At 42.9% G+C, this 15,686-nt stretch overlaps 1 protein-coding gene across 5 annotated transcripts in view; it reads left to right on the top strand.

The window, feature by feature from the left end:
- arhgap23a (Rho GTPase activating protein 23a) overlaps positions 1–15,686 on the top strand; it is a 482,417-nt gene that overhangs the window by 368,839 nt on the left and 97,892 nt on the right. For all 5 annotated transcript variants that reach the window (XM_070864541.1, XM_070864540.1, XM_070864539.1 and 2 more), the window contains 2 exons: positions 8,088–8,166; positions 9,779–9,833. In XM_070864541.1, coding sequence (XP_070720642.1) covers positions 8,088–8,166; positions 9,779–9,833 — 134 coding nt within the window. The remainder of the gene's footprint in view (positions 1–8,087; positions 8,167–9,778; positions 9,834–15,686) is intronic.

Below are 15,686 nucleotides of genomic sequence, written 5' to 3'. Positions count from 1 at the left end.
GAAAAAGTTTCACAGGTTTATTAATTTAACATTGACCTTTATGCCAGTTTTTTTCATTGTTGAAGTACAATTCCAATCGCCCACTAGTACATCACCAGGTAGTTGTGAATGAGCCTTGACTTTGTGTGTTAATCACATGAGGCGAATCCAATCCTGTCCTTGCCTGATGTCCACATGTGCACACTCCCAACAATGGTAGCTGGATAGTGATCACTAGAGGCAGCTTTGCCTGATCTTCTCCTTAGCCCAAGGGTGCAGAGGCTAATTGCTTTGTTCCTCTGCTTATTCAGACTGGCATCTGGTGGCGCTAATGTCTGTGTAATACCTCTATTGTATTTTTATTTGTGGCATCTCATGACCTAAATATTTGTTTCACACCTTCGCAGTGATGTGATATTAATTCATTACTATTTGACACAACCTATATTACATGCAAGATGGTTTAATATATCTGAATTTGCACAGCCAAACAGAAAATTATATAATGAATATGGTCATTTCCATTTGATTTTACTTTAGAATCCTTTTAAATGCACTTTATTTGTAAGGATCTGCATTTACTTATGAAAAATCATACCATGTAACCTTACTGAGAAGTTGCCTTTTTTTTGAAAGAACATACACTATAATGTAAAGCTTTTTTAAAAAAAAAATCTGAATCTATTACTCAAGATATTTTTAATATGGAATAGCTAAAATAATGCTTCTATATTTTTCTCATGTATCCATTCTCCCGTGCTTCCCCATTTTAGCCAGTTGGTTAATACCTTACATGGTACTGAAACACAGAAAAAGGTGTTCCTGGGTATAATCCTTCATGTGTAGTAAGTTAGCTGATCTTGGCTTGGGTGGAGATAGGGAAGGGCTACAATTGGTTTCAGTTCCTCTGGGCAATGGAGGGACGTGGGGGAAACAATCAACCAAGGTAATTATCTAGTGATCCTAGCTGAATGGTGGTGGACCATTAAGGAACTAACAGGAGGAGCAGGTTCCATGAATATCCCCACCCTCAATGCTGGTGGAGCCCAGCATGTGAGTGCAAAAGACAAGGCTGAAGTGTTTGCAAACATCTTCAGCCAGAAGTGCTGAATGGATGATCCATATCGGCTTCGTCCTGAGGTCCCCACCATCACAGAAGCCTGTCTTCAGCCAATTCGATTCATTCCATGTGCTATCAAGCAACAGCTGAGCGCACTGGACACAGCAAAGGCTATGGGCCCCGACAACATCCCGGCTGTTGTGCTGAAGACTTGTACTCTAGCCAAGCTGTTCCAGTGCAGCTAGAAAACTGGCATCTATCTGACCATGTGGAAAACTGCCCAGGTATATCCTGTCCACAAAAAGCAGGATAAATCTATTCCGTCCAATTACCGCATCAGTCTGCTCTCAATCATCAGCGAAGTGATAGCACCGTCGACGACACCTTCTATCAAACAGCATTTACTTAACAATAACTTGCTCACCGATGCTTAGTTTGGGTTCCCCCAGGACCACTCAGATCTAGACCTCATTACAGCCTTGCTCCAAACATGGACAAAAGAGCTGAATTCCAGAGGTGAGTTGAGAGTGACTGCCCTTGACATCAAGGCAGCATTTGACTGATTGTGGCATCAAGGAGCCCTAGTAAAACTGAAGTCAAAGGGAATCGGGGGGGAAAACTCTCCATTGGCTGGAATCATACCTAGCGCAAAAGAAGATGGTTGTGGTTGTTGGAGGTCAATCTTCACAGCCCCAGGATATTGCTGCACGAGTTCCTCAGGGCCGTGTCCTAGGCCCAACCATCTTCAGCTGCTTCATCAATAACCCTCCGTCCATCATAAGTGAGGATGTTCACTGATGATTGCAGTGTTCAGTGCCATTCACAGCTCTTCAGATAATGAAGCAGTCCATGTCCTCATGCAGTAAGACCTGGATAACATTCAGGCTTGGGCTGATAAGTGATGGCAACATTTGTGCCACACAAGTGCCAAACAATGAATATCTCCAACAAGTGAGAGTCTTAATATGTGACATTACAATAATCGAATCCCCTAACATAAACATTCTGCGGGTCACCATTGACCAGAAACTTAACTGGACCAGCCACATAAATACTGTGGCAACAAAGCAGGTCAGAGGCTGGGTATTTTGCAGCGAGTGTCTCCCCTCCTGACTCCCCAAAGCCTTTCCACCATCTACAAGGCACAAGTCAGGAGTGTGATGGAATACTCGCCACTTGCCGGGATGAGTGCAGCTCCAACAACACTCAAGAAGCTTGACACCATCCAGGACAAAGCAGCCCGCTTGATCGGCACCCCATCCACCACCTTAAACATTCACTCCCTCCACCACCAACACAACATGTTTGCAGTGCGTACCATCTACAAGATGCTCTGCAGCAACTCACCAAGGCTTCTAAGGCAGCACCTCCCAAACCTGTAACCTCTACCACCTAGAAGGACAAAGGCAGCAAGCGCCTGGAAGTTCCCCTCCAAGTTACACACCATCCTGACTTACAACTATGTCGCCATTCCTGCATCGTCCCTGGGTCAAAGTCCTGGAACTCGCTCTAACAGCATTGTAGGAGTACCTTCATCACACGGACTGCAGCGGTTCAAGAAGATTGCTCACCGCCACCTTCTCAAGGGCAATTAGGATGGGCAATAATACCTTGCCAGCAACGCTCAATCCTGTGAACAAATTTTTTTTTAAGTAGATATTGGATGAGGACAGGACTGCGGTTGCCTATGATGTCTCCCACAGTCAGATGGCTTGCTCACATTCATTGAGCTTATACATGAAGAATGGTCACCTTTGCCAGACTCCAGAGGGCTAGTGGAGCCCATGGACCATGCCCAGTAAATAACAGCATGTTAAGGAAAAATGAGAAAAAGAAAAAAAATACTCTCTTCGAAGTGTTATATATTTGTACTGCTTTAGTGTATTTTATTGAAGTTCTTCTCCTGTACGAAAGAGAAAAGAGTTTTTCCTTTGAAGCCATCTGGTCACTTTGACCTGAATCCTGAGTCCCATTGCTGAGTCTTGAATAAGGTCTGTTTACTGAAAATGGTAGCACAGAGCAGGAAGTCAGACACACGAGAGGAATATAAAAGTGCTATAATCATTCTCACTTCTATTTTTTTTTTCATATTCATTCTCGGGATGTGGGCGTCGCTGGCAAGGCTGGCATTTATTGCCCACCCCTAATTGCCCTCGAGAAGGTGGTGGTGAGCCGCCATTTCAGAGAGCAGTTAAGAGTTATCCACGTTGCTATGGGTCTGGAGTCACATATAGGCCAGACCGGGCAAGGATGGCAGATTTCCTTCCCTAAAGGTCATTAGTGAACCAGATGGGTTTTTATGACATTGTGGTACTTTTATAGTCATCGTTACTGATGCTAGCTTTTTAAAAAATTCCAACTGAATTTAAATTCTCCAGCTGCCATGGTGGGATTTGAACTCGTGTCTCTGGATCATTAGCCAGGCCTCTGGATTACTGGCCCAGTAACATAACCATCATCATCATCATCATCATCATAGGCAGTCCCTCGGAATCGAAGAAGACTTGCTTCCACTCTTAAAATGAGTCCTTAGATGGCTGAACAGTCCAACACGAGAGCCACAGTCCCTGCCACAGGTGGGACAGATAGTCGTTGAGGATAAGGGAGGGTGGGACAGGTTTGCCGCACGCTCTTTCCGCTGCCTGCGCTTGATTTCTGCATGCTCTCGGCGATGAGACTCGAGGTGCTCAGCGTCCTCCCGGATGCACTTCCTCCACTTAGGGTGGTCTTTGGCCAGGGACTCCCAGGTATCAGTGGGGATGTTGCACTTTTTCAGGGAGGCTTTAAAGGTGTCTCTGTAACGTTTCCTCTGCCCACCTTTGGCTCGTTTGCCATGAAGGAGTTCCGAGTAGAGCGTTTGCTTTGGGAGACTCGTGTCTGGCATGTGAACGATGTGGCCTGCCCAGCGGAGCTGATCAAGTGTGGTTAGTGCTTCAATGCTGGGGATGTTGGCCTGGTCGAGGACACTAATGTTGGTGCGGCTGTCCTCCCAGGGGATTTGTAGGATCTTGCGGAGGCATCGTTGGTGGTGTGAAAAATCAGAGCGCATGTTATTTGGGGTAATGTACTGACGTGGATAGAGAACTGGTTGGCAGACAGGAAGCAGAGAGTCGGGATAAACAGGTCCTTTTCAGAATAGCAGGCAGTGACGAATGGAGTGCCGCAAGGCTCAGTGCTGGGACCCCAGCTCTTTACAATAGACATTAACGATTTAGATGAAGGAATTGAGTGTAATATCTCCAAGTTTGCAGATGACACTAAACTGGGTGGCGGTGTGAGCTGTGAGGAGGATGCTAAGAGGCTGCAGGGTGACTTGGACAGGTTAGGTGAGTGGGAAAATGCATGGCAGATGCAGTATAATGTGGATAAATGCGAGGTTATCCATTTTGGGGGCAAAAAAACGAAGGCAGAATATTATCTGAATGGCGGCAGATTAGGAAAAGGGGAGGTGCAACGAGACCTGGGTGTTTTGGTTCATCAGTCATTGAAAGTTGGCTTGCAGGTACAGCAGGCGGTGAAGAAGGCAAATGGTATGTTGGCCTTCATAGTTAGGGGATTTGAGTATAGGAGCAGGGAGGTCTTACTGCCGTTGTACAGGGCCTTAGTGAGACCGCACCTGGAATATTGTGTTCAGTTTTGGTCTCCTAATCTGAGGAAGGATGTTCTTGCTATTGAGGGAGTGCAGCGAAGGTTCACCAGACTGATTCCAGGGATGGCTGGACTGTCAATATGAGGAGAGACTGGATAAACTGGGCCTTTATTCACTGGAGTTTAGAAGAATGAGAGGGGATCTCATAGAAACGTATAAGATTCTGACGGGACTGGACAGGTTCGATGCGGGAAGAATGTTCCCGATGTTGGGGAAATCCAGAACCAGGGGACAAAGTCTTAGGATAAGGGGTAGGCCATTTAGGACTGAGATGAGGAGAAACTTCTTCATTCAGAGAGTTGTTAACCTGTGGAATTCCCTGCCACAGAGAGTTGTTGATGCCAGTTCATTGGGTATATTCAAGAGGGAGTTAGATATGGCCCTTACAGCTAAGGGGATCAAGGGGTATGGAGAGAAAGCAGGAAAGGGGTACTGAGGGAATGATCAGCCATGATCTTATTGAATGGCGGTGCAGGCTCGAAGGGCCGAATGACCTACTCCTGCACCTATTTTCTATGTTTCTATGTTTCTCCAGCGACTTGAAGTGTCTACTGTACATGATCCATATCTCTGAGGCTTACAGGAGAGTGGGTATTATTACAGCCCTGTAGACCATGAGCTTGGTGGCAATTTTGAGGGCCTGATCTTCAAACACTCTTTTCCTCAGGCGGCCGAAGGCTGCACTGGAGGCGGTGTTGAATCTCGTCGTCATTGTCTGCTCTTGTTGATTAGAGGCTCCCGAGGTATAGGAAATGGTCTATTTTGTCCAGGGCCGCGCCGTGGATCTTGATGACTGGGGGCAGTGCTGTGTGGTGAGGACAGGCTGGTGGAGCCTTTGTCTTACGGATGTTTAGCATAAGACCCATGCTTTCGTACGCCTCAGTAAATATGTCGATTATGTCCTGGAGTTCAGCCTCTGTGTGCACAGACGCAGGCGACGTCCGCATACTGTAGCTCAACGACAGAAGCTACGATGGTCTTGGACCTGGCCTGGAGATGGCGAAGGTTGAACAGGTTCCCACTGGTTCTGTAGTTTAGTTCCACTCCAGCGGGCAGCTTGTTGACTCTGCATGGCAGTGAGGAAGATTGAGAAGAGGGTTGGGGCGATGACGCAGCCCTGTTTGAATTCAATCCGGACGTAACATAACTGCTATGCTGCTGTACTCCTGTACTTTGCACAGATCTCGATAAACAATGTGAGCATTGTTTATTAAATTAATAAAATTAGGGCTTCTACTTATCTTTGAAGCAGACTTGATGGGAAATTGAACCCAATCTACTGTCCATAGACAATCTGCACAGTGTGGGATTCAGTGGAAGTTGTTTTAACATATATTGTAATTACTGCAATCAAATTGTGGTTGCATGCACTTTCTGATAATGGATTGGATCCAACAAGACCGGTTTTAATATTGCTCTGTTGAAGTCTAGACTTTGACTCAATGCTACCTTCGTAATAGGCTTTTTGGCTAATTCCCAAAGGACATGTTGTGATCAAGTTTTAATGTATTTAATGCAAACCAGAATGATGATGAAATGTATTGGGAGAAAGTAAAAGACTTGCTTCATTTATTCATTTTGCTAAGTTTCTTATCTGTGGATTTGACTGAACTTCAATATTGTTTAAGATGGACAAATAAATTAGTTTGCTTTTTGATATATTGAAACATCAGTGATTTAGCATTGGGTCTCTTTGCTGGACTAATAGCATAGATCCAGTTATACTCGCATGAAACCACTGTGTCCAAGTCCATTTTGGAATTGTTCCAGTGGCCTGCTCGTGAACAATAGAATTTGTGATTCAGTTCCTGTTACAGGCTTGTGCAACAATATAATATCAAAGATAGATTATTGTTTAGTCTATCTCAGGTTTTAGATGTCATCTTGATAAGTGGATGATAAATGTAAACTACCTGTCATTATTCTGTATATAAGCATTTCAGTGGTTCTAGTGTCTCAAAGTTGCTCTGCTTTTTTTTGAGTTGGCACATTTAAGTTTCCTTGACAGCTGTAATGTGTCTGTTTCATGCACTGTGCACACTGCTATTTCTAGTTGTTGCTGTGGTTCAGGTTGAAGATAGTTTGTGTGTATATTGCCAATAAAAATGTAATGCCAGGTTTCTAATTTTCTGTGGTTCCAGTCATCATCATCTGTGGAAGAGAAGCAGCTTATGCACTTTAGTACAGTTTGATGATCCTTCAATGGAATGTTTCGCACTGCAAGTTGTTGGAGACGCCATCCGAGGAGTCTCTGGTGTCAGCCTTGTCTCAGTGGTAGAGCTCTTGCCTCTGAATTAGAAGGTTGTAGGTCCAGAGACTTGAGTACATAATCTAGACTAACACTTCAGTGCAGCACTGAGAGAGTGTTGCACTACCGGGGGTACCGTCTTTTGGATGAGATGTTAAACAAAGGGCCTAGTCTGCCTTATCAGGTGGGCATAAAAAATCCCACAGCACTATTCAAAGAAGTACAGAAGAGTTCTCCCCAGCGTTTTGGCCAGCATTTAACCATCAACCAACATTTAAAACAGACAATCTGGTCATTTATTTAATTGCTGTTTGTGGGAACTTGCTATGCGTAAATTGGTTGTTACATTTCCTACATTATGACTGTGACTACACTTCAAAAACGCTTGAGTGGCTGTAAAGTGCGTCGGGACGTCCTGAGGTCTTGAAAGGCACTGTCCTTTTCTTTTCCCAAGCAGAGGCTAAGCTAGGAGAGAGAGGAAAATTGGAAGGTGACTCAGTCCGGATTATGGTCATAACTTCTAATGGTTAGCTGAAAAGTATCTGCAAAAGGCCAAGGAGCAGGTCACCTGTGTCCACTGAGCCATGCAGTGGTCGGTGCTGTGGCTGAACCGTACCTGCAACAAAATAAGATTCATAAAAAAGAAGAGAGAATACACAGCTCCTTGTGTGTGCTTCAAACACTGGGCTTACCAATCATCTCATAACAAGCTCTGCTTTTTCAGAGAGAGGAGTAAAAATGAAGGGTGAGAGGAGGATCAGTCACTGTGGAGGCGCTGTCTGTTGTGAGAAATTATCTATTTGAAATTCATGGTTCAACTGCCTATGGAAATAAAGTACAAGTGCACTTAGTATATTTAATTGCGTAACTTTTAAGGATGTCAGATAGTGGTGATGTAGCTGCACAATGTGGATTTGAAGAGGATGTAACTACACCCTGTATTGTAGAGAATGAGTTAAGTTTCAATTGTAGACATACAAATAAAGGAGCCTTTATAATAGTTAATGCACTTTCATGGACGCAACATCATACTGTTACTGCCATGAACTCCCAATTTGTAAATATTGTTGCTTCAACCAAACAAATAAGTTGTATCTTCGGAGCCGCATTTTAAACTTCACAGATTTGAAAACAATTCTTTTTTTTTGCAGGGGATCGTATTGTGAAGGTGAATGCAGAGAGTATAATTGGCAAAACATATTCTCAAGTAATATCCCTAATTCAAAACAGGTAAGTTAACACATTAAAAAGGCAACCTATTGATTTTTTTCCACATTAATGATCACTATCACAATAGGAGTAGGCCATTCGGCCCTTCGAGACTGCTTCATCATTCAGTAAGATCATGGCTGATCTTCTACCTGAACTCCACCCTCCCGCACTATCTCCATATCCCTTGATTCCTTTAGTATCCAAAAATCTATTGATCTCTGTCTTGAATATACGCAATGACTGAGCATCCATAGTCCTCTGGGGTAGAGAATTCCAAAGATTTACAACCCTTTGAGTGATGAAATTTCTCCTCATCTCAGTCTTAAATGGCTGACCCCTTATTCTGAGACTGTGACCCCCCTAGTTCTAGACTCCCCAGCCAGAGGAAACATCTTCCCAGCATCTACTCTGTCAAGCCCTTTAAGAATTTTATATGTTTTAATGAGATCACCTCTTATTCTTCTAAATTCTAGGGCAATCTGCTCAATCTCTGCTCATAGGACAATCTCCCCCCCCCCCCCCCCCCCCCATCCCAGGAATCAATCTAGTGAACCATTGTTGCACTCCCTCTAAGGCGAGTATATCCGTCCTTAGGTAAAAAGACCCAAACTGTACAATGTACTCCAGGTGTGGTTGCACCAAGGCCCTATATAGTTGCAGTAAGACTTCTTTACTCTTACACTTCGATCCTTTTATAATAAAGGCTAACATACCGTTTGCTTTCCTAATTAGTTGTTCTACCTGCATGTTGGCAGACTGTAACAAGGATGAATGCTGGGTTAGTTTTCTTTCCCTCCTTCCTTCCTCGGTTCTTGGATAGTGTGGTTACATTAGCTACCTTTCATTCCGCGGGGACAGTTCTCGAATCTAGGGAATTCTGGAAGATCAAAACCAATGGATCTACTATATCTGTAGCCACCGTAGGTTGTAGGCTAGATCCAGGGAATTTGATGGCTTTTAGTCCCATTGATTTCTGCAGTACTATTTCTTTAATAATACTAATTTCTTTACGTTCCTGATTCTCGCTATACCCTTGCTTCCCCACTATTTCCGGAATGTTTTTTGTGTCTTTCATGAAGACAGATACAGTGTATTTATTTACTGTCTCTGCCATTTCATTATTTCCCATGATAATTTCCATTGTAGCTTGTGGAATGTTTGATTATCTCAGTCTCAAAGGAGGTAGAGAGAAAACAGGGAACTATAAGACGAGTTAGCTTGACATCAGTAGTAGGGAAAATGCTAGAATCTATTATTAAGGATGTGGTAACAGGGCACTTAGAAAATCATAATGTGATTGGGCAGAGTCAACAGGAATTTATGAAAGAGAAATTGTGTTTGATAAATTTGTTGGTGTAAGGTTAGTGTATGCTCAATCCTATCCCCAGTTCCTTTTGGGTAGCTAATTGGTACAGCGACAATTGTTTTTGCTAGAATACCATGGCTGGCAGCCAAGCATTTATTTTATTGTTTGGTGTGTTTTCCTTTTTTAGGAGTCATATGCCTCATCAGTATAATTTTTATAACATAGTTCCATAGACTAAAATCGAGGAAAAAATATGTCAATGAAGTTTATGCTAGTGATGTAGGTTTTGTGAAACATGTCTTTTTTTGTCTTCTCTCTATTTAGTGAGGATGTATTGGAACTTTCAGTTATGCCCAAAGATGAAGACATTTTACAGGTGGTAAGTTACAAAGCTTTATTTTTGTCGTATTCCTGTGCATTCAGTCAATTAAGTTTTGTGAGTTCGACTTCTTGGAAATAAGGCAGAGGTCTTGATCTGCAGGGTCAGGTTCATGGCCAGAATACTGTTGGTATTTGTGGTAATAAATTCTAAGATGAAAACCAATGATAGGTTAGAAATATTTGGATGAGACCGAAAGGCATAGTTGAATTTCTTTTTAACTAACATTTCAGATTATGTGACCATTCCACGGACTACTGTTCCCCATTTAATTGTTTTTGCATCTTACCGACACATCACCACTAGCCCCATTTTCTTACTTCCCTGTTCCAAAAGTAGGGTTATGAATACGGCTGGCAACAAAAAGTTATTTAAACTATGGTTAATTTCTGGTGGCGATAAATGCCTATAGTGGTAAACTTTCTGCTTGTTGGCCCTTATAGAATGACATCTCCAGTGTTAATGCAGTAGCAACACTTTGTGTCTGCCAGCATTGGTCACATCCTGAGAACAAATTAAAAAAAACACAATTTCAGCAGTCTCGGCTTTAGTGTCTAATGATACTGGGCTACAAGTTCCGAGGGCTATTTTCTGGTTGCTTTCTGAAAGCAAGAAATTGGACAGGGTGGACAAAGTAGAGTAAAAACCTCTCCAGGTACCTGCTTGAATTTGAGAATTAATTTATTTTTCTATCACAATACGCCAATCCTTCAAGACCATTTCCTTTTGCTTGCTTGACAATTGAATCACAATTGCAGAACTGAGAAACATTTTTTTTTAAACTTGAGTTTCATTCTTAGTTGATTAGTCTTTTATGAGCTACCCAGCTTTCCTTCTATTCTTTTCAATCCTCATTTTTGTTTTTGTTTAACTTTCTCTGTGTGTCAGTTTTGCTTGGCTACCTTTTAAATATAAGGCGTAATACCACTGGGGATGGTTTCTCATGCTGCAATGTCTAGTGATGTGGTAAATTCATTTGGAAAGAGTTCCTCTAGTCGCTCTTTCTAGAGAAATTGTAAACCTTTTCACTAGCAGTATCAAATCCTCACTGCTGACATGCTGAGAAAATGGAAGTATCCAGAAATAACTTGCAGTGATTTATCTTCCAGTTTATTCTCTCTTCTGCTTTGGATCACAACAAAGCAGCTGAGATCTATAACCTGATGTATGACGAATCAAACATCCTACTTTCCCATGGCACACTGTTAGTCACCCATCGCCAGACTGTCTATTTGAGCTACCCTTGGTTCACGTTAAGTTCATTTATTTTAACTTTTCTTTAGTTTTGACGTATTTGAGCATTTCTGAACTTGTCAGTTGTGCTGGAGGAGGCACTGAGCCTTGACAGTGCTAATGTACTTATGTAGTTTAGCAGCATCTGCCTCTGACTGCAATACATATATTTTTAATTATTCAGTCATTCACTGATTTTACAGGAGGCCTTTTACCGCCACTGTGCTTTGATAAGTTATAAATTAAACTTCCTAACTTAATTTTACACAGTTGTTGAATGGTAATATACGTGCCTTCTTCGTCAGTAACCTTTTCAACAGTTGCATCTCACTACTGAGGGAGCACTGCACTGTCGGAGGTGCCGTCTTTCAGATGAGACGTTAAACCGAGGCCCCGTGTGCTCTCAGGTGGATATAAAAGATCTCATGACACTATTTCGAAGAAGAGCATGGGAGTTATCCCCAGTGTCCTGGCCAATATTTATCCCTCAATAAACATAACAAAAAAACAGATTATCTGGTCATTATTACGTTGCTGTTTGTGGGAGCTTGCTGTGCACAAATTGGCTGCCGCATTTCCTACATTACAACAGTGACTACACTTCAAAAAAATACTTGATTGGCTGTTTTGAGACATCCGATGGTCGTTAAAGGCGCTATATAAATCCAAGACTTACGTTCTTTTCTTTCTTTCATGTAACATCAGTAAAGTGTTTTTTTGAAAAAGTTTAGAATTATTTAATTTTGATACCAGTGAGTTACAGAACTGCAGTTTACAAAGTGTCTCTATCTGGCTTGATTTTGAGCAGCATCTGGTATATTGAACCTTGCACTACTGTCACTATATATCAGCCCTGTATTCATGTGCGAAAGTCTAAGGCCTTTCTTGGCATTACTTCCTGTGAGTGCGCAGTAGAGTTTGTTGATTTGTCCTCTTCTTTCCTAAACTGTGCCCAAATTCAAAATCAGGTGCTGGTGAATGGTTCCTGATGAGAATAGTGCAAGGGTTATATTTTAGATCTGGAGAAAAATGCAGAAGAGCAGCATATTCCTTAGTGAGGTCAACCACTTTGGACCGAAAAAGGATAGATCAGAGTACTTTCTAAATGGTGAAAAGCTGGAAACAGTGGAGGTCCAAAGAGACTTGGGGGTCCATGTACATATATCATTAAAATGTCATTGACAGGTACAGAAAATAATTTTAAAAAAGACTAATAGATTGCTGGCCTTTATAGAGGACTAGAATGCAAGGGGGTGGAAGTATGCTACCACTGTACAAAGCTCAAGTTAGACTACACCAGGAGTACAGTGAGCAGTTCTGGGCACCACACCTTAGGAAGGATATATTGACCTTGCAGGGAGTGCAGTGTAGATTACAAGAATAATACCTGGACTTCAAGGGTTAAATTTCTAGGAGAGCTTACACAAACTAGGGTTGTATTCCCTAGAATTTAAATGGTTAAGGGGTGATTTAATTGAAGTTTTCAAGATATTAAGAGGAATTGACAGGTTTGATGGAGAGAAACTAGTCCGCTGGTTGGGAAGTTTAGGACTGGGAGGATAGTCTAAACTTTAGAGCCAGGACTTTCAGGAGTGAAATTAGGAAACATTTCTACACACAAAAGGTGGTAGAAGTTGCATAGAATTACATCGAATTAGTTTGAAACTCCCTTCCACAAATGGCAATTATTCCTAGGTCAATTGTAAATCTGAGATTGATAGCTTTTTGTTAACCAAAGGTATTAAGGGATATGGGCCAAAGGCAGTTAGCTCACAGATCAGCCATGGAACAGGCTTGAGGGACTAAATAGCCTACTCCTGTTCTTATGTTCCTAGATGCTGGAATAAATGACCAAATTCTTGTGGAATTTTTTTGAAGAAGTACTAATATTGTACTCTATGAATGTTCCCATAATAAGGTTTGAAAATACTGCAGATGCTGAAAATCTGAAATATAAACAGAAAATACTGGAAATACTCAGCAGGTCAGGCAGCATCTACGGAGAGAGAAACAGAGTTAACTTCAGAGTTGGTGACTAAAAAGATCATCAACCTGAAACATTAATTCTGTTTCTCTCTCCACAGATGCTGCCTGACCTGTTGAGTATTTTCAACATTTTCTGTTTACATTATTGAAAATAATAGTTCTGATTAGTGCAGCTTTTTCATCTTGGTGAGCACAGACTTGTGGACACTCCACAAATAAAGACTAAAGGAAATATAGATAAATCATGCAAAAGTTAAAATAACCAAAAGGGAAGGAAGAGAGAATATTGAAGGCAAATGGAACTGTTTTTATTCAGGATTGTTATTCAGGATCATGTTTGACAAATCTATTGGAATTTACGGGGAAAGGGCGGGGGAGTGGGACTAGCTGAAATGCTCTCGTAGAGAGCTGGCAAAGACTTGACAGGCCGAATGGTCTCCTGTGCTATAACCATTCTATGATTCTATTCGTAACTGACAGGGTAGATAAGAGGGAACTAGTGGATGTAGTATATTTGGATTTTCAGAAGGCATTCAACAAGGTGAGACACGAGAGTGTTACATAAGATGAGGCTTCATAGGATTGGGGGTAATATATTAGCATGGATTGAGTATTGGTTAACGGACAGAAAACAGAGTAGGAATAAACAATTCATTTTTGGGTTGGCAGGTTGTAACTAGTGGAGTGCCACGAGGATCATTGCTTTGGTCTTAGCTCTTTACAATCTATATCAATGAGTTAGATGAAGGGACCGTGTGTAATATAACCAAGTTTGCTGATGGGACAAAGCTAGGTGGGAAAGTGAGCTGTGAGGAGGATGCAAAGAGGCTGCAAAGGGATATAGACCAGTTAAGTGATTGGGTAGGAAGGTGGCTGATAGAGTATAATGTGGGGAGGTGTGAAATTATCCACTTTGGTAGGAAGAATAGAAAAGCAGAATACTATTTAAAAGGTGAAAAACTAGTAAATGTTGGTATTCAGAGGTATTTGGGTGTTCTTGTACACGAATCACAGGAAGTTAAAATGGAGGTACAACAAGCAATTAGGAAGGCAAATTGTATGTTAACCTTTATTGCAAGGGGGTTGAAGTATAAAAATAAGTAAGTCTTGCTGCAATTATATAGGGCTTTGGTGAGAACACACCTGAAGTACTGTGCACAGTTTTGATCTCCTTACCTAAGGAAGAATGTACTTACCTTAAGAGGAGGTGCAACGAAGGTTCACTAGATTGATTCCAGGGATGAGAGCTGTGCTGCCGGGCTCGGTGTGGTAGGAGACGGCGATTTGACCCCGGGAGGACTCGAGGGTGACGGGGCGTCGGTTGTTGCGGAAGGAGAGGGTCTGCAGCAGCCTGCCGCGCTCCTGGGTCGCCCCATCGTACACACTCACCCTGTTGCTGTAGCCCAGCTGTCGGCTGAGCTGCAGCGCGATGTGCCAGCTGTTCTGCATGTCCACCACCCAGGTGCAGTCCAGCTGTGCCATGGACGTTGTGGGCGGAAGTAGTCGGGCTGCGCAAAGGAGCTGTAGAAGTTTATCAGCCTCTTGCTGCAGCTCCTCCTCTCCTCCGGGCCAACCAAAGCTGGGCTCGAAATACTGACCTCCCGTCATCAGGCAAATTCTCTTATCTGGCACAGGCCAGGTCCCGAGGATAAGACAGGTTCAATCTGTACTTCAGTCTTCTGCCTTGTCACTTTTTTAATAACTAATGGGCTCAAAGGCTGCAAAGTTCCCTAGACATATTGGTGCCATAAAGATTAATATCCATTGATTTATTTCATAGCTGGCCATCTTGTGATCTTATTTTAATCTCTGCTTTATCTAATGATTATAAAATTGGAAGCCTTTAATATGTTGTGAGGTACAATGTTAAGTACTACAGAGACTCCTGGAGGGTGTGCAGTACTTAACAAAGACTGCGGCAACTACAGAGGAATCTCTCTGCTATCAGCCACAGGGAAAGTCGTCGCTAGAGTTCTCTTCAACCGTCTTCTTCCCGTGGCCAAGGAACTCCTCTCAGAGTTAAAGTGCGGATTTCGCCCCCTACCAGGCACAACGGACATGATTTTTGCAGCGCGACAGCTACAGGAAAAATGCAGGGAACAGCGCCAGCCCTTAAACATACCCTTCTTCGACCTTACAAAGGTCTTTGACATTGTCAACTGCGAGGGTCTATGGAGCGTCCTCCTTCGTTTCGGATGCCCCCAAAAGTTCGTCACCATTCTCCGCCTGCTCCACGACGACATGCAGGCCGTAATCCTTACCAACGGATCCATCACAGACCCAATCCACATGCGGACCAGGGTCAAACAGGGCTGCGTCATCGCCCCAACCCTCTTCTCAATCTTTCTCGCCACCTCAGTCAACAAGCTCTCTGCTGGAGTGGAACTAAATACAGAACCAGTGGGAACCTGTCCAACCTGCACTGTCTCCGGGCCAGGTCCAAGACCACCCCAACCTCTCTCATCGAGCTACAGTATGCGGACGATGCCTGCACATACAGAGGCTAAACTCCAGGATGTAGTCGATGTATTTACTGAGGCGTATGAAAGCATGGGCCTTACACTAAACATCCGTAAGACAAAGGTCCTCCACCAGCCTGTCCTCGCTGCACAGCACTGCCACCCAGTCATCAAG

Source organism: Pristiophorus japonicus, chromosome 21 (assembly GCF_044704955.1).
Source record: "Pristiophorus japonicus isolate sPriJap1 chromosome 21, sPriJap1.hap1, whole genome shotgun sequence".
Lineage (NCBI taxonomy): Eukaryota > Metazoa > Chordata > Chondrichthyes > Pristiophoridae > Pristiophorus > Pristiophorus japonicus.
The sequence above is the reverse complement of the archived record's forward strand: the minus strand, read 5'-3'. Positions and strand labels throughout refer to the sequence as shown.